General features: G+C 35.2%; 2 protein-coding genes across 5 annotated transcripts in view; one reads left to right on the forward strand and one right to left on the reverse strand.

The window, feature by feature from the left end:
• The window catches only part of MANEA (mannosidase endo-alpha), a 64031-nt gene extending 44308 nt beyond the window's left edge, over positions 1-19723 (reverse strand). Inside the window, exons 1-3 of one of the 4 annotated variants that reach the window (XM_041761070.1) lie at positions 19287-19723; positions 14103-14181; positions 4937-5515 (exon numbers count right to left, since the gene is read on the reverse strand). In XM_041761070.1, the coding sequence (XP_041617004.1) occupies positions 4937-5515; positions 14103-14145 (622 nt within the window). In that variant the 5' untranslated portion in view covers positions 14146-14181; positions 19287-19723. Of the gene's footprint in view, positions 1-4936; positions 5516-14102; positions 14182-19065; positions 19188-19286 lie in introns of those variants that run through there. The other 3 variants (XM_041761079.1, XM_041761084.1, XM_041761092.1) reach the window with 3 other exon arrangements.
• On the forward strand, positions 14224-21893 carry LOC121486413 (collagen alpha-1(III) chain-like). Its single transcript, XM_041747277.1, has 4 exons — positions 14224-14230; positions 18722-19338; positions 20815-20963; positions 21837-21893. Exons 1-3 carry the CDS (start codon positions 14224-14226, stop codon positions 20854-20856), a joined length of 666 nt encoding a protein of 221 aa, XP_041603211.1. The 3' UTR covers positions 20857-20963; positions 21837-21893.
• Positions 21894-22153: the final 260 nt, after the last annotated feature.

Genomic DNA, 22153 nt, shown 5'->3' on the forward strand with positions numbered 1-22153 from the left:
AATTGACATTTGTAAGATATAATTCCACAGCAATCAACATTTTTCCAGATAATGAAACCAAGTATTGGTTGCCTGAAAGGATCAGTAATATTAGATACCCTTGACAAAATTAAAAAAAAAAAAAAGAGGAAAAAAAATATTAAAAGCACAGATGAAAGAGGTAAAACATTCAGAATATAAAGACCTCATATATTTTAAAAGCGTAATGGAGGGATAATATAAACAAATTTTTGTACATAAAACTGACAAATATGATGATACTGACCAGTTCTTTAAAAACTGAAAAAGGACCAAACTCACTCAAGAAGAAATAGATAACATGGATAGTCCTATTAATGAACTTGAATTTAAATGAAATAAGAAACCACCAGGCAAAAATGGTTTCACTGGAGAATTCTATCAAATACAGAATATGAAATACCACCAACTCTACTTAATCTCTTCCAGAAAAAAAGAGGGAAGTTTTAACTTGTTTTATCAGGCTAGCCTTTTTATTTTTGCTTTTTTAACATTTTAATTATTTATTAGAAAGAGAGTACAAGTGTAAGTGAAGGGAGGGGCATAGGGAAAGGAAGAGAGTATCAAGCAGATTCCACACTGAGTATGAAGCCTAATGTGAGGCTGGATCTCATGACCCTGAGATCATGATTTAAGCCAAAATCAAATGCTAGACACCTAACTGAGCACTCCACCAGTACTACTTTAATAACAAACAGACAGATATTTCAAGAAAAGAAAAATTGCAGACCAATCTACCAGCTGAACATGGACATAGACAAAATCTTTTAAAAAAGATTAGCAAACAGGATATACTATTATATAAATAGGATAATAAATTATCAACAAATGGGGTTTATTCCAGGAATGAAGAATAAGATTTAACATTAAAGAGTAAATCCTCTCAAGTCTATATTTAATATACTATATTAAAGACTAAAGGATTAAACAACAGTATATCAAAAAAGAAATCATAAGCCAAGTGTTTTCTAAACACTTAGAAAAAAATAAAGCAAACATGACATATCAAAACTGGATATGGACAAGGTGATACTAGCTAAGGGGATAAACTGACAGCCATAAATGCTTACATCTAAAAAACAAGAATGATCTCAAAACCACCACCTAACTTTACAACTTAAGGAATTAATACAAGAAGAAAAAAGTAGTAAGATTTCTAGAAGGAAGGAAATAATAAAGATTAGAGCACAGATAAGTGAAATAGGGAATTAAGAAACAGAAAAATCAATGAAAACAAAGGTTGGTTCTTTGAAGAAATCATCAAAACTAACAAACCTCTAGCAAGATGGGCTAAGAAAAAGGAAGGAAGATACAAAGTACTAAAATCAGAAAGACAAGTGGGGACATTACTAATAATTCTACAGAAAGAATTATCAGAGAGTACTATGAAAAAATATATGGCAAAAAAATTGGACAACCATATTGAAATGTACAAATTCCTAGAAGCCCCAAAGCTACCAAGACTAAACCATGAAGAAATAAATAGAATGGACTTATAACTAGTAAGCAAAGTAAATCACTAATCAAAAATCTCCCAACAAGGAAAAGCCCTGGACCCAAAGGCTTCATAGGTGAGTTCTATCAATATACATTAAAGAAGAATTAAGCCAATTCTTCTCAAACTATCCAAAACATTAAAGAGGAGGGAATACTTTTTAATTCTGAGGTCAGCATTACCTTAACACCAAAGCAAAGACATAACTAAACCATTATCCCAAACGAATATTGATGTAAAAATTCCTCAACAAAATACAGATGGTACCAGATACGAGATGGTTCAACCTAAGATTTTTCAACTTTATGACACTATGATAGTGTGAAAGTGATAGGCATTCAGTAGAAACTGTATTTTGAATTTTGATCTTTTCCTGGGCTAACAATATGTGGTATAATACTCCCTCCTGATGATGAGCAGCAGCAGTGAGCCACAGTTCCTAGTCAGCCAGGTGATCATGAAAGTGAACAAGCCATACATCTACAATCATTTTGTACCCATACAACTGTTCTGTTTTTCACCTGCAATATAGTATTCAATAAATTACATGAGATTTTTGAGACCTTATTTATAAAAGAGGCTTCATATTAGATGATTTCCCAACTACTGGTGAATATAAGTGTCCTAAGAACCTTAGCTATGTTAGGTTAGATGTATTAAATGTATTTTCAGGGCACCTGGGTGGCTCAGTGGTTGAGTGTCTGCCTTTGGCTCAGGTCATAATCCTGTGGTCCTGGGATCGAGTCCTGAATCAGGCTCCTCACAGGGAGCCTACTTCCCCCTCTGCCTATGTCTCTGCCTCTCTTCTCTGCCTCTCATGAATAAGTAAAATCTCTAAAAAAAAATTTTAAATTTTAAAAAATGTATTTTTGACCTATGATATTTTCAACTTACTATGGATTTAAACCCATCAGAAGACGAGGAAGATCTATCATTACTTAAAAAATCAACAGTATAGTAAAAGGATTACAAACCTTGATTAAGTGGAATTTATTCCTGGAATGCAAGGATGGTACAGTATGTGGAAGTAAATAAATGTAGTATACCACAGAGTGAAGAAGGAAAAAAAAATCTACATTGATGAGAAAAAGGGCCTGACAAAATTCAACTCTTCCATGATAAAAATACTCAAAAACTGAGAAGGAAATTATCACAACGAAAGCTATATATAAAAATAACAGAGTGAACAGCTAAGAGTGAGACTAAGTTTTTCCTAGAGAATCAAGAACAAGGCAGAATGGTCACTTTCACCACTTCTATTTAACACATATACTAACACACTAACCATAAAGCATCTGAAAAACATGGAAGAAAACTCCAATTCATAATACCATCAAAATAATAAAAAAAAAAGGTATTCACAAAATAACACAGGCATAAAACTAAATATGAACTGAAAGTTTTCTTCCTAATCACGATTAGATAATAACATACAAAGTATGTCATTTACATATTATTTCTTTATATGAACATATATGGGGGAACACTCATTGCATAAAGTTCAGTTTGCACTTAAAATCTGAAACTTCCATGGATATCCATTTTTTTGTAAAGCATAGCTTTTATAGTTACAATCAACCTTGAAATAACAAAAATGACTTAAATGTGATATAAACTCTTTGTACAAATAAGAAAAGCCATTTGAAAGGTTTTTCTCCCCAAAAGTAAATTGTGAACACAGATGGTAGTCAATGCTGTCTGATATTTTATATCTTTATCACAGACCATAGAAACTGGAGCTTTAAGTATATATTAGAAAGGTAGATTTTTTAAATAAGAATTACAGAAGAAAAACAAGTCATCTTACACATAGTTGATGTAGATTCACAAAATTCTACATTTTGTTCAGGAATAAGTCTTGCACACCTCTGATGTACATATCAGCTCAATAGTGAGTTTGTGCTTTTTGTACAGCTATAAAAATGTGAGAACACTCAATTTGTTTTTATGGCCCTGGTGTTAGGGTCACTAATAAGACAGAGGAAACACAACAACACAATTTGTTGTTGTTGTTGTTGTTGTTTTAAGTAGATTAACAAATTGAAGAATTCTCAGGGATCTAATTATTTTTTTTAATTTTTTTTTACTAATTACCTATGGGATAATATGGCTTTATGTAAACGTGTGCAATTGGAGTGCCAGAAGTTAGAGGGAAGAGCAAGTTAAGGGGAAAAGTGAACAAAAATAACAAGAGACTTCTGATCAGATAAAGTGCATATTACAAATTTTAGAGCAATCATAAAATAACAAAGATGAAAATATATGAGAAGAGAAAAAATGGAACAAGCCTATTTTATACAAGAGAAGGCAGAAAAAGAGGAAAAAATAACAGATGGGATAAATAGAAAACAGCAAACAAAACATTTAAAATAAACCATATCATCATTACATTAAATATAAATAAATACAAATTTAAAAAGAGATCATTAGACTAGTTTTAAAAAAACAGAAAAACAAGACCAAATTATATACTACATGCCTAAAATTTGAGACTGTCCAGATGTCCATCAAGATGAATGCTGAAATAAATTGCTATAATCATATAATGGAATACTACTCAGCAATAATGACTAAACTACTGACACAGTTAACAACATGAGTAAACTTCAAAATGATGTGCTATGCTGAACAAAGGACTACACACACACACACACACACACACACACACACAAATGCTAGATGATTCTATTTTCATACAATAAGAGAATACTCACAACTACTCTACAGTGACTGAATCAGTTTCCTGGGGAGGAATACGGGGTATATAAGTGAAGCATGAGGAAAGGTTTTGGGGTATAGAATGTTTTACTTCATGTTGGGGTAATATTTAAACAGGTGTATACTTTAGAGAAACATAATCGAGCTTTATACTTCAAGTGGGAGAATTCATTGTATCTTATGTAAATAATAATTTAATATAATTAAGAATATTAAATTAGAACCCGATAAAAATATATCCGGAAATGTTCCAAATATTAGAAATTAAACAATGTACTTTAAAGTAATGTTAAAAAGTGGTGTCCTGGGATCCCTGGGTGGCGCAGCGGTTTGGCGCCTGCCTTTGGCCCAGGGCGCGATCCTGGAGACCCGGGATCGAATCCCACATCGGGCTTCCGGTGCGTGGAGCCTGCTTCTCCCTCTGCCTGTGTCTCTGCCTCTCTCTCTCTCACTGTGTGCCTATCATACATAAATAAAAAAAAATTAAAAAAAAAAAAAACAAAAAAAACCCATTTGTTTAAAAAAAAAAAAAAAAAAAAAAGTGGTGTCCTGGGTGTTTAAGAATATATATACAGCTTAATTTGGTATTTATAAGTTTAAAATTATAATTAATAACAATGTGAAGAGTAATGAGCTATTTAAATGTTCTACATTTATATACACACACAATCACATACCTAAGCACACACATATAAAAATAATTACCAATTGAAGCTGAGTACATTTGTTTCATGTGACTTTCAATGACAGAAGGATCCCGAGAGCTGTAAATTCCCAATTCAGGGTAAAAGCTGGAGCCAATGTCATCCGGGGGACTGTGTTTCCCTTGTGGATAATTCTTAGTTATTCTAGGGTCCCAATGCTTCAAGATTGGATGGTTCCAATGTATATATTTACCATCAAATTGTGGATTTCCATACCAACTGTAATAAAATGCATGTAAATAATAATTCAGGGGTGGCAGCTCTTCCAGGTAAGGTTCAGAGGTTTTGGAAGGTTTCATAGTGATTTCAACACTTTTTAAGTTCTTGATATTTGTTTCACTGTTGACTTTGTCATTGTTTTGGGAATCAAAGCTTTTCCTTAAGTGAGTTTGTTGATGAAGTTCTGGAAGAAGTTCAAGTCCAAAAGGATCTCCGGAAGTAGCTTTATTTGGTCTCAGCATTTTTAAACCCATCATCAGGGAGAAAATAAATAGAATAATAAGTGACAAAATGATGCAAGTCCTTCTTCGAAACTTTGCCATGATGACATACTTTAAACTCCAAAATGGTAAATGTTTAGCTGTAATTTATTGAAAAATGGTAATTAGTAAATGGTATTGACAATATTTCTCAATGTATTTGAAATGAAAACTAAAATCCATAAATTTCATTACACTGAAGTTTTAAAAGTACATTATATTAGTTGTATCATCAATCAAGGTCTAAGAAATATATGGCTAGACCAAATGGCAGTATTTACTTGGAGATACCACAATTATGTTTTGTCGGATAAACATCTTAGGAATTTTATTTAAGAAAGTGTTTTTTCATTATTTAAACAGATTTTGTGTATGCTAAATATATAAAATTAAAGGCTCATAGTTTAAAAAGGCAAATACTCATGAATTAGATTAAAAGCCTAGTCAATATATGAATTTTCAACAAACTTTTTTTAACTAAAATAATGATTTTACAAGAGAGGAACCACACATTTTTGAAATGAAAAGAATGAGATAAATAATGATCACAAGTGAGAGATTCCTAATTTAAAAATATATTACTACTTTATAACTTTGAAAATCTTACTACTGAACAGAGGTTATAAATACGGACTTACAACTTCTAAAATAGTATTGTGTTTGTATTTTTGTTTCAATAACTATGTATATAAACATATGTATAGGTATATGTTACGTATCTATGTACATATACAGATACATATACATACATAATAAAATTTTTGTACAAATTTCTTATTAGAAAGGTTATCTGAGGAAAAATTGACATTGACTATATTTACAAAATATGACTTTCTATAATAAATCATGCTGTTGTTATTCCAGAGAATTAAGTTACAACAAATTAACCTTAATAGAAAAAAACAAGTAAAACTTAATCTAACTAGCAAGTAATTGTGTCTCTCATCATAGGCACACACAAATACTTTCTATAAATTGCTACTTCTATTATGCATATATGCAAGAATTACTAAGATGAGCAAACATATTTATTTTAAGGCAAAAATAAGTCATAGATTTTTCTTGAAGTTAACCTTGTTTAATTGTGAAGCATGACACCTTAAGATTAATATATAAGACTTAGATCTAGGTTGAAATACAAACATAGGCAAAGGAAATGGACAGTTTAAAACCCATCTCCATCTTTTGTGCCCCTTGCCAATCACTAGCCCTCCCCCTTCGCCTTAAGAACGACTTGACTTTTGTATTTACCATTCTCACCTTTCTTTATAGTTTAAATAGTATAGTATAAACATAAACATACCTAACCAATATTAATTGTTTTGCCAGTTTCAAAGTTTTATTTAAGTATATATGGTATATCCATATAAACTACATACATACACATACACACATTACTAATATGCTTATTAATCTTATACATAGATTATGTATGCTTTACATATACTTACTTACATGCTATAAATACATATAATCAGATATAATTAGATATACATAAAATACACAAAAATATTGGGAAACATTATTAAACCTTGACATTTTACTTTGTATCCTCTTTCTCATCCCTGCATTTCACCATATGAGTCCTTCTGCTCTTATTTTAAAAAGCCACGAAAGTGGAAAGGCATAGGTAGACAGGTCTGGAGAATTTTGTTTTACAACTCTATTAATCCACTAGTTTAATGGAAATGCTTTCATGTCAAATAGTCTCCTTCTTAAACTTTGGAAACAGAAAGTAACCCTTCCTCTACTGTCCCTAGACTCTAGTTTAGGGACCCCCCTCCCCCAAGTTTTATTACATGGATACACTGTGACCATACCAATAAACTAGACTCCTTAAAGTGTGTCATGTAACCAATCGATAACATTACACATAAACTAAGCATTATAAAAGTAGACATAGTTGACTTTAAGATGAGAAATGGCTAAATTCTTACTATTGTTCAAGGAAAAAACAAAAATTTATTTCATTTGGTTGAAATATCAAAAAAAGTCTAGAAAACTAAAAAGATGTGTAACTCAGTTTAACTGAACAACTAAACTTGTGTAAAAACTAGTATGCTAAGCACCACATGAAATTGATTAGTAACACACAGTTCTTATGTTCAAGGTGCTTAGAGTCCATGAAGAAAGCAGAAGACATATATGCAAATAACTATGATTCAAAGAAGAAAAGTCTCAGAAGTGAAAGACATAAATAAAACAATAAAATGCCTTATATAAATTAAGACTTGAATAAAATGGTAAAAAAAAAAAAAAAGGTAAAATCTTAGAAGAATGAGCACAATATGAATAGGCTGGTGTAAAAGGAAAGGAAAAAGAGAATGGCCACAGTGTCAGAGAAAGGATGTGCCCAGAGATATATTCACTGGATATGAAAGATGCTGTGAAACAAAAAGTCCTCTGTAGGCTGCAGCCAAGAAAACAAGATGAGGAGGAAAAATAAAGTTGTAGGGCCATGCTGGAGCCATACTGTACCAAAGAAAGAGGACTTTTCTGGTAAATAGGGAAACACTGAAGACTTGTAAATAAAATATTGGCATAATGAGAGTACAGATTAGAAGGATAGAGCCCTTATAAAGAATATTCAAGACATCAAACTTAACCAATTTCTCAATCTAATAATCTCCCATTCACTGATAATTTTAACTAATTTTCTCTTTTCCTACATTACTGTTTTTAGTGACTCTACCAACATGGATGATCCATCTAGTAGTTTAACCTCCTAATTCTTTTCCTAAAGATTTGTTCTTCCATTCCCACTTCACCAATTCAGGTGTCATACTCTTCCCTCTTGATTTTTTTATTAAATCACTTAACCACTTCAAAATCTTTAATTTTTTCCCCCATTTTCCAAACAATCTTTTGTGCTTCGAGGCCCTCTAATTCAGTATTCTCATTCTGGCAATTCCTGGACCTTAATGAGATGTCCAAGCTACTGAGTCCACTGTTTCTGTTATTTCTCCTTTTCGTCATGTTTTGTCTCTAGTATAACCCTTCACTTCTCGCCTTTCTTGACACATACCTGGTAAAATCTTAAATAAATGACGTGTGTCTTGATCTTGATTCAGAACCACAAAACTATACCGGACAAAAACATGCAACCATGACTTTTCCCTATGAATTCATGACCCTAAATTTCAAATGAACACTCAAGAATGCTTAACTATCCTGTTACCACACTCTAATATGTTCACTTTTCTAACCTCAGAATTTCATTTTCAGTTTTCATCAAACATACTGCTATCTCACCAACTTCCTTTATTATCTTCAGATAGTTATGTCGCATACAGTTGACCACTGAACAATGCTGCAATCAATTGTGCAGGTTCCTTCATATGTGGATTTTTTCAATAAATATGGTACAGTACTAAAAAATGCACATTTTTAGATTTTCTTAATCATTTTCTTTTCTCTAGCTTACTTTATTGTACAAATACAGATATAACATGTAGGACATACAAAACATTTTAATGAAGTGTTTGCTCTTGGTCAGGCTTCCAGTCAACAGTGGGTAATTAGTTATTGAGTTTTGGAGTCAAAAGTTATATGCAGATTTCCAACTGCACAAGAGTCAGCACCCCTAACCTCCATAGTTTTCAAGGGTCAACAGTACTTCATAGAGAAAACGGAAACAATCATACAGGAACTCCCTTATCTTCCCATTAAGAAATTAACTAACCTATTGGCATCAACTTTATCAACAAATGTTTCCAATTATAATTGTTTTAATATTTAATTAAATATTTAATATTTCACTGCCTTTTTTTTTTTTTAAGATTTATTTATTCGAGACACACAGAGAGAGAGGCAGAGACATAGACAGAGGGAGAAGCAGGCTCCATGTTAAGAAGCCTGATGTGGGACTCGATCCCAGAACTCCGGGATCAAGCCCTGAGCCAAAGGCAGACACTCAATCACTGAGCCACCCAGGCATCCCTCACTATTGCTTTTAATTTTACAAAAATTGTTTTCTTGAATTTTGCTCAATTTTTTCAATTGCATTTTCTTTTCAATTTTTTGTTTCTTTACACTCTTTCTCATAAGGCATGATCTGTTGTGTTTATCTTGTGTCATTTATGAAATAATTAGCTCATTTCTGATTTTTCAGAGTTTAATTAGCTCATTTCTGATTTTTCATAGTTGTAATTTGCTTATTCATTCATATCTCCTAACTTTTAGTTCTACTTAAATATTAGGTTACAGTGGTCATATTTTGTGAACATGTCTCTCTGGCATGTCTTCAGTGCTTACAAGTATGTTTACTTTTTTGCCTATAATGACTTTGTATGGGATGTGGCTGATCTTTTTCTGTTGCTAAATATTGCATGAAATAATCTCAATTTTTAGAAGTGAGTGTTTTATCATGATAGTTTTTCTAACTTCATGCTCCAGAGAACTTCCATTGTTTTTGTGAAATCTTACTACGGACTTAATTTTTTTCTGAGATCAGCTGGATTTTTCTCCATTCTCACATATACCCGGATATTTTAATTTCCTTGGCTTCTATTTTGTTATCCTGCTCAACTTTAAAGTTATTTCCAAAAGTTAGTCTTCAATACGGGGTTTTGTCCTAAAAACCAAGATACTCTAGCACCTTCAGGTAGAAAACTTCAAAGTTTCCCCTCCTCGTCCTTGCAGCTATTGTTCTCAGAGTGGGCTGTCACTCTTTCATATAAGTATATTTAGGAAGGTTCCTGTTTCCAGTTGAAGCAGATGCATTACTGCTTTCCTCTCCTTCCTCCAGCAAAACAATTAGAACACAAGTCTTATAGCTGTTATTGAGCAGTCCCCTTCCACTCATACCTTGGGGGTCCATGGGGATAACTTGTCATTTTTTTGTTAGATATTTGTTTGATTTCAGAATGATTCAAACACTATACCGTTGCTGTTGCCATGACCCCGAACTGTATACTTCCCTTAAAAATCTGTTAATACCATAATTTTACTGCTCAGTACATCTTTAGCACTATCTTGTGAGTTTTAGACCCCTGTATCTCCATGACCACTTAGTTCAAAATATATTCAGATTTCCATCCTTTCCCTTAATGACTTATTTGTAAACATATTATATATTTGGGAGACTTCCTAGTTTTTTTTATTGATTTATAGTGTGACTCCACTGAAAACATCCCCTATATGATTTCAGCCCTTTGAAATATATTGAGACTTCCTTTAAGGCTTGACCTATAATTCTGTTAAGTGTACCATATACACCTGAGAATACATATTCCACAGCTAGTGGAATATATTTATAACATTTACACATGTCTACCAAACCAAATATGTTGTTTTGCTTCTATTTTTCACATCCTCACTTTCTTCCATGTTAAAAATCCCCCACTACCAAATTTATCTCTATGTTTACATTACATAATTTTAATTGATATTATGTAGAGACAGATTTGAAGACTATTTTCCTAAAGCATTAAATCTTATAATGAAATTTCCTTTTCTACTAATTGGTTCTCTTACATTTTACTCCAATATTAATATAGCTACAATGGATTTCATTTGGTTCACGCTGGAAAGAGTATCATTTTCATCATTTCATCACCTTATATGGTTATTTTTTAAAAATATGACATTGTTTTATTATTGTTGCTGTTTTTAATCTAATCTATAGTCTGTCCAGAAATTGTATGATGCAGTGCATTTACAGTTCTGCAAATATGGACATATAAATATACATCTTACCCATATTTTTCCTTTTTGGCCTTCTTACAAGCTCCATTTTTCTCTTACCGTTTTTTTTTTCCCCTACTTGTTAACTGTATATTTACATTCAGTTTGCCATTATTTTTTTTGCCATTATTTTTATTATCTTTGTGATTATAGCAGGCATTCTTGTCAAAATCCAGGATGAATTAGATTTTTTTTTACTAGATCTCAAACAATAAAAGCACACTTAGAAGATTTTAGTTCCTTTATCCTTGGCCCAACTTTGTGCTCTGTTTTGTTGTATTTTACTTTTTACACAAATCTTTAACCCCACCAGATAGGATATTGTTTTACACACTCAACATTCATTGCATTTACCCTTTCTTTTGCGTTTCACTTCCTCCTGCATCCTACTTACATTCAAAGCAACTTTCCTTATGGTGAAGAAAGTATTCCCTTCAATGGGGCTTTTATTATCAGCCTGCTGCTGCTAAATTCCTTATTTTTTTTGAAAATATATTTTGCCTTCACTGTAACATGCACCTCTAGACTTCTATATTGGTAATTTTCTTTCAGCACAATCATCTTCTGTTCTTGTTTCTGTTGAAAACTCAATTACTGTTTTGTGGGGTTTTTCCTTTGTTCTTTAAAGACTTCAAAGGATTTCTTTATCTAGCTCCTTTTAATATTTCTTATCTTTGGTTTTTCAGCATTTTCCTATGGAATATACATGGAATATGGTCTTCTTAGTATTTATCCTGCTTTAGGTCAAAAGTGCTTCTTCAATCTGTGTGTTTACAGCTTTCCCTAGCTTTGTAAAATTCTTGACCACAGTCTCTTCAAATATTGCTTTTGCTCCATTATTGCCTTCTCGTTCATTCCTCATCTTGAAATACAATACACATTAGAATTTTATTCCCATTGTTTTTAAGCATTTTAAAACTTCCCTCTTCTCCCCATGCCTCAGTCTGAGTACTTCTGAACTCATTTCCTAATGCTCTTCATCTGTGGTTTGTTATAACTTTACTCTTAAAACCTTCATTTGATTCTTTTCAAAGACATCAGTTCTTGGCTAAAATCTTCGATCTTCTAATTCCTTGAATATGTTAATCCCACTTATTTAAAGTCCACTTCTACTAATTTGAATTGGATCTTAGGGATTCTGTTTCTATTGCCTGTATTTTTTTGGTTTGTTCTCTCAATATCTGGACACTTTTTTTGTATGCTGGGTACAGTTTTTAATTGAATGCCAATCATTGTGTATGAAATGTTTCTAGAGACAATGAAGCTCTGTATATGATTTTCCTCCAGAGAAAATTTGTTTGCTTCTTAAAGATTGCTAGGGTAGAGAAGATTATCTTAACCTAATCAGAGTGGAGTCTTCAAAACTAGTTAAAGTCCTTGTAAATATTTGAACTATTTCTGATTAATCTTATTCCCTTACAGGCATGGGTAATGAAACTAAAGCCATGGGTTTTATCAACATCCTGCCACTTTCTATCTTCTACTTAATGTTCTTAGCTTCTCCGCTACTTTTGAATCAGGGGTTTTAAACAACCTTTCCCTATTTCCTCCTGTCTTTGGGACAGTCTCCCAAAGAATAACATATGTTGCAGGTCTCAAAGCCATTGAAATGATTAATTTATAATCATTATAATCTGAATATAATGGAAAGCTTTATAACAATGACTTAAAATTCAGATGCAATAAATAAAAAAGGCTTAAATTAACTGTATAAATTTAGATGTATATTGGAAAACACTATAAACAAAGGACAACTGATGAACAGTGAAAATATTGGCAGATCTTCTACCTCACCCAAAATTTTTTAAAAATGCGAGTTAAAGAAGCTCCTGGGTAGCTCAGTAGGTTAAGAATTCAAATTTTGATTTTGGCTCAAGTGGTGATCTTAGGGTCATGAGTTCAAGCCTGCTTGAGATTTTCTCTGCCCTGTTTCCCCCCTAAAGTTAGTAAATCTTCAAAATAATGCAAATTAAAGCTACATAAAGATATCATTTCTTATCTGTAAGACTAACAAAAACAAAAATATATTATATTGGCAAGATGATAGGAAATCAAGCACTTCCAAACACTGCTAGCTGAATGCAAACTGTACAGCCTTTTTGTGAATTTGGCAATATCTAACAAAATTACACATCCATTTATCTTTGGACTCAGAAGTCCTACTTCATGGAAATTACCTTAAAAATACACAACCACATAAATAACACATAAATCCATATACAGCACTGTAATTCTAAAATACTGGGATATCCAGCTGAATAAAATGAGGAAGAGCTCTCTGAAATGACATATTGATTTTCTAGATATACTGCGCTAAGTGAAAAAAGGAAAATGAAAATAAGGAAACATACATTTTCTCAAATGCACAAAAAAACAGTGGAAGAATAAACAAGACTCTTAAGGAGGTTATGTATAGGGGTAAGGAGAAACAAGACTGAGATTGTGGGGTGAGAACAGGTAGAAGGTTGGAGAATGGAAGGGACTCTTCTTTTTGTACAGTTTTGGGTTTTTTGAGCTATGTCCTATTCCACATACTCCAAAATTCAAACATTAAATGTTAAACTCCTGTTAGTATGTTTTTGCAATGATACATATTAGCAATTCTTAACACTTAATGTGAATTCTACAGGTAAGCAAATAATGTATGTTGGAAACTGGGGCCCAGATTTTTCCATGGACAAAAAAGTGAGTTATGTATAAAGTGGGAGGCTGGAATGAAACTTTTGTTGTCAGATTGTAATTAGCAATATGAATATGTGGCTTTTTTCAGTAACAAGGGGTGTGTGTTTGTGTTATGTCTATGCATTAATATATTCACATTATTTCCTAGTTCTCTCCACCGACAGAGTCTACAAGCAAAGAAACCCCAGCAGCAATGAACACATCTGATGCCAAGATTTTTGTTTTTAAATATCCTTCTCTACTTAAAAGTAGGTCCCTCGTTGAAATGTTGATTCCCAAACTGTGGCTGGGAAAGTACAAAATGAGCCTTGATCATCTTACCAGAAAGTAAGAAGTACTCAAAAGGTGTTGGAGACATTTCCATTGGACAGAGGAGCTACTGTGAAGGCGCAACCACTGGCTAAATCCCGGACAATTTCAGCATCAAAACAGAGAGTAATAAATGACAGGTATTAAGATAAGAATTCATGAATCCATACTGATTTATTTTTTTATACTAGTATTTTTTTTGATGCAAAAATAAAAGGAATGAAGAAAACTCCTATTAGAATGCCAACTAATAAAATTCAGATGGAATAATGGAATATCATTATTTGGCAACTACCATAATTGTCCTAGGCAAAAATCATCAATGGGTATCAAATGAGGGAATAAAAGTCTCATGAGAAACAGGATAGCCATATATGGGCAAAGAATCTCCCCAAAAGACACCTGATTGACTACAAAAGGAACAATAATAACTCGGTGCCTAGCAGACACCACCTTAAACGAGTGATCAAAATGAACTTTGCCAGTTAATTTTGGTTAAGTATTATGAGTCTCCTGAGAGGATACCCTAACAAGGAACCAAAAGCACTGCTACGGTATTTGTCAAAATTTAACTTGGATCAAAACATGAGGAAACATCAAACAATATATTAGTCATTCACAAATATATCCAAAATACATATCTAGGTACACACATACATGTTACATGTAATATATATATATATATATATATATATATACACACACACACACACACACAATGTAATACATAAGTATGTGTACATCAGTATAATGATAAAGCAAATATGGTAAGATGTTACCATTTGGTGAATATACAGGAAAAATACACAGGAACTGAGTTGTTTGTACTATTTTTGGGACATTTTTAAGTCTAAAATTTGAAAATTAAAAAAAAAATGAATACCACCAACAAACTGGAGACATGAGCTGATAAACCTAATACTTATTTTTGGGAAGGGCCAACTCATATCATCTTTCAAGCTCTGCAATACATGACCCCTGGGAGTAAAATTCTAATGTATGGAATGTGGCAGCCTTACAGAGAAGAATAGAGATGACACAACAATTTTGGCCTGCCTCTACTATTTATTGTCCTGAAATTTCCAAGTTATCAAGATAAAGACAGTAAGAAATTTCACAAGCCATGAAGTAGAAAAAAATAATTATTGATATATAGGATCTCAACTACATTAAAGATACACACATGAAAAAAGAAAAGTACTTAAACATGTAAAATTATTACATCTGGGTGATAAAATCCAGTGGTATTTTCTAGTTCTACCTTCTAAAATTAGAATACTTCAAAAGTAACATTTGGGAAATAGCAGCAATGAACACTATATAAGTCACAGAGCATGGGAGCTATAACTTCATGATTTAGAAATTAGCAAGACCTTGTTTTTTGAGAGGCTGACCAGATGAGTGGTGAAATGTTGGAAGAGTCAGGATATATAACAGAATATTGGCCTTGCAATCTAAAAACCAAAGTCCAAATCAGCCATATTTGCCTTCCTGTGGGACCCTAGGTCATTTAATCTCTTCTTTAAAAAACATTATCTGTTGTGTTTCCTGACAAAGTCTTTCTGTGAATCATACAAGCTAATATACGTGGAAGTCTGAAAGGGTAGCTTTAATCTATGATAAATACCAACTGATTTAAAAATAAAGGTGAAGTTAAAGGTGAAGAAATATAGAAAACAAATAGTTCTGAATAGTTCTGAAATGTTCATGTTTGTTGGATTCATTTCTCAGATTTGTTTCTCATATCTACACAAGAATATGAAACAAAATGTACATTTATGGAAGCCACCTTGTCCCTTGCAGTCCTTGCCCATAAATATAATTGAGGTCAATCCCTCTTCCTAACATTACTTAATTCACTAACTTAAAATGTTCATTTATTACATCATTATAGATGATTCACTGGCTTTAGCCCAATCCTCACAGCTCAATTAACAGTAAGTCACCTCAACCAAAAGTTAGAACACTGTGATTAAAAGCAAATAACCTCCAGCTGTGCCTTTTAGAAGGCTATTTCACCTATTCAAATAACCTCATCTTTCTCTGCTTTTCTCATCTTTACAATGAATTATTACCTCATTCACAGATTTTTGAGCATAAAATAAGTTATTATAAAACTTTTAGAATCACTTCCTGTTTAGGGTAACACTGAATAAAAATGAGTATTTATTATGAAGATGATTATTAAAGATGGGCATCTGGCAAGCAATTAATAACCAATTCATCATTTTCTCTAAATGTCTATTCTCTACATGACTAACTTTTAAAATGTTACTCATCCTTCAAGATAAAGCTGAATCGTTGCCTCTTCTTGATACCTTCCCTACTGATTCCAGGGTGCAAAGTACTCATTTTTTTTCATTCATTCTTTTGTTACGGTACTACCTACTTATTAAAATAGCATTTCTTTACATATTGCATTATGCTATTTACTTACATGCATTGTATCCACTATTACATTGTTCCTTAATGTCAGAAAATGGAGTCCTTGTCTTTACAGTGCAGAAGAGCCCCATATATCTCATAGTCAGTGACCATCAAATATTCAGCTTAACCGATTTGAGGCCCTTTTGTTTTTAACACTGGTATATATTTGGGCAGTCTGTGTATAAACAGACTCTGACTGTACAAATGGTTGACCTTTCCATAATCTATACTGGATATTATTTAGGAGGAAATACAGATCCAATAATTTTAAAAATTCATTTTAATAAAATTATCATGTTCAAGATAGCAAGACCACAATGACCCCTGAGATGTGTTACAAGTCTAATGATGTAGCAAGAAAGGAGTGGAGGAATTATTTGGCTTCAACATAAGAAGTTTCAGAAGTCGCATGAGAAAATAAAATTATAATTGCAGATGTATGGGTTTCCAAAGTTGCAATCTACTCAAGATATTGGCTATTGAAGGCCTGTTTACTTCCAAGGACAGTTTTCATTACATAATAGGATACACAGAAGTTATACCAAACGGATTCTCTTGAAACTCTATGGTTTCTACTTTTGTGTTTTATGCTTTTAATCTTCAAAATGCTAGTTTTTGACTTGGAGGTCTAAGAGATCCAGAGCAGTGTAATATCAACTTATTTCGAGAAGTATTTGCTGTCGATCCAGTTAGGCCAAAAGATTTCACTTTTTAATTATTATTAAATTATATGGACTCCTAGTAATTTTTTAGCATCAACTTAGAAGCCACTGTAGATAAACACAACTAATAATAGAAGACACACCTGGGACTTTCAAAATCAGTTTGGATACCAAGGCTTCTGGCTCAGGGGGTTTGACACCTACAGACTCTGGTTAACAGAAATTAAGTTAGGCATAATCTCATCCTCCCATTTTCGCCTTCACAACTACCTACGAAGTACAACTTTTTAACACCATTTTACAGATGACATAACAGAGGTACAAAGCAATTAACTGTTAAGTTTTCAGTAGGTTAGTGAAGGGCTAAGTAATTTGCCTGAGGCTAGGAACCTGGAAGAAGCAGAGCTAAGTTTGGCTCTAGAACTGAAATTCCTGACTTCTCAGTGTCCTACAAGGGACGTAATATACAAATTAAGCTTAGAGACTTTTTGTTTTCGGTGGCAGATGAAACTGTGACATGTGGTCATGTTTTCATTTAAATAGGGGATCCCTGGGTGGCTCAGCAGTTTGGCGCCTGCCTTTGGCCCAGGGCCTGATCCTGGAGTCCCGGGATCAAGTCCCACATCCGGCTCCCTGCATGGAGCCTGCGTCTCCCTCTGCCTGTGTCTCTGCCTCTGTGTGTGTGTCTCTCATGAATAAATAAAATCTTTAAAAAATAAATAAATAAATAATAGTATGGGCTTAGAAAAGAAGGATTATGCTCCCTACTAATAAATTGCAGCTCAACTCTAATCTGAGGACAGTTTCTTTTCCGATCTTACACTTACTATTCATCACCTGACTACCAGAAACAGCTCTGGTTAAGGTTTTATGCACAGGGCGTCAAAGTTTACAAGATTCACTGCACCCCACCGGTTTTCTAAGCTTACATATAGTTCAAGGAGGAGGAACTGAACACTTTGTCACGAAAACGATTTGTAACGTGACAGGTTTACCAGACCTACATTTTGCTTTTCTTTCTTTCAAACTACTCTCTAAAAATACCTAAACAACCCACTCCAGTCCTTTTCGTCCCTTTTAAAGTCCTATAATATGATCCTCCCTTGTTCGACTCCTCGTTAAGTTACTTCCACGTTTTCTCTGAACATTTATCCATAGGGGTCTTACGCTCTTTAAAAGGAAATAATCTTTTATAGTCCTATAATGTCTTTTTTTTTTTTTTTTTCATTTGCCACAGGAGCAAACTGAGATTCAGGCGTTTATCATACTTTTCCTTTTATTACTGTAATATCATCCTCCCTTGTTCGACTCCTCTTTAAATACTTCCACGTTTTCTCTGGAGATTTATCCATAGGGTCTTACGGTCATAAAAGGAAAACTATCATCAACGCCTGAATTTCAGTTTGCTCCTGAGGCAGATGGAAAAAAAAAAAGAAAAAAGACGTTAGTCCGGCAGAGCCGCATCCTGAAACTTAACAGTCTACGCTGACAGAGCCAAACGTGTTGACAAGTGAGCCGAGGAAAAATAAATAAATAAAAAAGAAAGAAAGGAAAAACCAAAAGAGCCAAGTCTGGGCGGCCTCGCCGTCCCGCTCTCCCCCGGGAGGCCCGAGGCGCTGGAGGCGGCGGCCGCGACCCCCCGGACCCCCGAGCGCGGGCGGCCTCGACCCTCCTCCTCTCCCCGCAGGCTCACGGCGCCGGCGCGGCTGCAGTTCGCACACAAAAGGACGAGGCGTTCAACGGCTTCCGTCCCTCGGGGAATTTCCAAGTTGCCGGGGAGAGGAGGGACAACCGAGGCGACGGGAGGTTCCGCCCCAGAGAAGCGGCGCACGCCAGGCCGGAGGGTCGGGAGACAGCCGGCAACCCGCGAAGGCGACCAGACTAACCGAGGCACCCAGGAGGGCGCGGCGCCGCCGGCAGGTACCCCGGGGTCCCGCGCGCCGCCCGCCGCACGCGCGCGCCTCTCGCCGGCCGGGGGGCGCGGGGTCAAAGGCCGCCCGCAGACGCTGCGCGCGCATTGGCTGGCCGACGGGCGCGCAGGCGCCGGGGGTGGGTCCGGCCCCGCCGCAGCCGCGTCTGCGGAGCCCTGGGGCCGCCGGCTACTCACCGGGGTCTGGGAATCCGGCCACCAGCACACGCTCCAGCCAGAGCCGCGGGGGGTGAGCCGGGCGGGCGGCGCGGGTACCGGATACCGGATGTGGAGCCCCGCCTCCCGGAGGGCGCGCGCAGAGCGTCCCGCAGCCCCCGGGGGCGGGGCCTGGCCCCGGCTCTAGGAGGGGGCGGGGCACCGGCTTTCCCCGCGCGGGCTCCCCTCTTCTGTGAGCGTCGGGAGCGGCGCGGGGGGAAGGAGCGGAGAGCTCGTCGGGGCGTGCGGCGCGGGTGGAGCTCTGGCTGGACGCACTCCTTCCCTCTCCGATTGGAGGGGACCCACCTCTCTTAAAAACTGTTCTTTTTCTTTTTTTTTTTATAAATTTACTTTTTATTCGTGTTCAATTTGCCAACATACAGAATAACACCCAGTGCTCATCCCAAGTGCCCCCCTCAGTGCCCGCCACCCAGTCACCCCCACCCCCCGCCCACCTCTCCTTCCACCACCCCAAGTTCGTTAAAACTGTTCTCCCGTCCCTCCGGGAAGCTCTGGCTGACAGAGGACAGCTGGCCTGGGTGGGGGAGGCCTTCCAAAGTTGCTGCAAACTCCACTTGTTTTCAGACTCTTTGAAGGGACCGTTTTATCATTAACAAAACACTGGAACTTCGCTTGAACCCCTAAGTAGATGAAGATGACCTTGGATTTGCAAACGTATAAAATCACACTTGTAGTGGAAGTACAGAAATAATCGGGAGCCATGAGGCGGGTGTAAAGAACAGGAATTTTCGAAGGAGAGGTTACAGCTGAAGGTTTCCGTCTTACATCAGCCAGAGAAGCCAGGAGAATTCTCTATTTTGTTTGGTTACGTAGTAACAAGGAAATCGTGACTCACAGCCTAGAACTTGCTGACGTAAGCAATTTTGTAAGGGCTGGGCCCTAAAAATCACACTGGATTTTTTAAGAGGAATTTTAGTTGTGAAATATGCGGATATGAATGTATCCCGTATGCGCACATTTTTGAGCATAATGAAAAGAATACCCTGGTATCCACTGCAGAGCTGAAGATGCAGAAGAATACCAGTGTCTTTGAAGGCTTCTCCAAAGCCCTCTCCATCTCCTTCGCAGACAGAAATAAACTTTATGCTAAATGTTGTATTACTTATTTCCTTGCATTTTGAACACAGTTATATATGTATGACTGTCTAAAAATATGTTATTCTGGTGGTGTATTTTTTCTTTTTAAGATTTTATTTATTTATTCATGAGAGACAGAGAGAGAGGTAGAGACACAGGCAGAGGGAGAAGCAGGCTCCATGCAGGGAGCCTGCGGGACTGGATCCGGGGTCTCCAGGATCACGTCCTGGACTGAAGGCGCTCAACCGTGGAGCCGGGCTGCCCTCCTTTAACTTTCTATATTATCTTTTGATTACCAAAAGTTGTATATTTTAAGTACTGCAAGTTGAATTTAACAGATATTTTCATTATAGTTTCATGCATTTTGCTTTCTTTAAGATTTTATTTGTTTATTTATTCATGCGCGACACAGAGAGAGGCAGAGAGAGAAGCAGGCTCCATGCAGGGAGCCTGATGTGGGACTCCAGGATCACGCCCTGGGCCTAAAGCAGGCGCCAAAACCGCTCGGCCACCCGGTGATCCCTGCTTTCTTGTTTACAAGAGTCCCAAGCCATACCTAAGGTATTCTTTTTTATTTTCTAAAAGTTTTAAAGTTTAATTATGAAATATTTTTGGACACAGAAAAATAAATAACATGAACACCCATGCATTCAATTATACATATTGAAAGATTTTGCAAGCTCCTCTTATGATTCTTCTCTTAAATTGTCTTTACCCTTGGCTCTTTTTATTTTCATACAAACTTTAGGATGAATCAGCCAAGATCCATAAAAAATCCTTTTTGGATTTGTTTGGAATAGATTTGACTTTATAGATTAATTTAGCAAAAGTTGTTTCCTTATCAGTGAACATGGTAGAAATAGTCATTTATTTAGGTCTTTTATACTTCTGCAATGCTTTATAAGTTACTAAAATTTTGAACAACTTTCATTACATTACATTTTGAACATTTCATTTTATTGCTAAAATTGAAGCTATCTTTCTTTAAATTATATTTTCTGATTGGCTATTAATGGTTTATTAAAAAAAGACCTAAGTTTGTACCAATTTTTGTATATTGGTCTCATATCCACAAAACTTTGCTGATTTTTTTGTGTGTTTGCTTTGTTACCTCTCTGGATATTTTATATAAACAATCATATCATTTATAAAAAAAGTAATTCTTTCCTTCCTTTTTATTTCTTAAACCACCTATTCGTATTTCTTTGTTTTGTATTAACAGGACCTTCATACAATGTTAATGGAAGTAGTGATAGCATCTTTATCTTGTCCCTACCTAACTTTACTGCTGTATTTTTAAAATTTTATTATAAAGTATAATGTTTGCTATGGCTTTTTGGTAGATACTTTACCAGGATTATTAAGGGTTCTATTTCTAGTTGCTTACTGTTTTTTTTTTTTTTTTTTTTTTTAATTTTTATTTATTTATTATAGTCACAGAGAGAGAGAGAGAGAGAGGCAGAGACACAGGCAGAGGGAGAAGCAGGCTCCATGCACCGGGAGCCCGACGTGGGATTCGATCCCGGGTCTCCAGGATCGCGCCCTGGGCCAAAGGCAGGCGCCAAACCGCTGCGCCACCCAGGGATCCCTAGTTGCTTACTGTTTTAATCAGGAATGGTTATTTTTTTTTTTTTTTGCATTTTTTGAAATAATCATTATTCCCTTCTTTAATATGTTTACAGGAGTTATATTAATAAATATTCTGATGTTGAATGAAATAAAGGATATTTTATTTTATAAATATATCAGTG

This window comes from Vulpes lagopus, chromosome 1, assembly GCF_018345385.1.
Source record: "Vulpes lagopus strain Blue_001 chromosome 1, ASM1834538v1, whole genome shotgun sequence".
Classification (NCBI taxonomy): Eukaryota; Metazoa; Chordata; class Mammalia; order Carnivora; family Canidae; genus Vulpes; species Vulpes lagopus.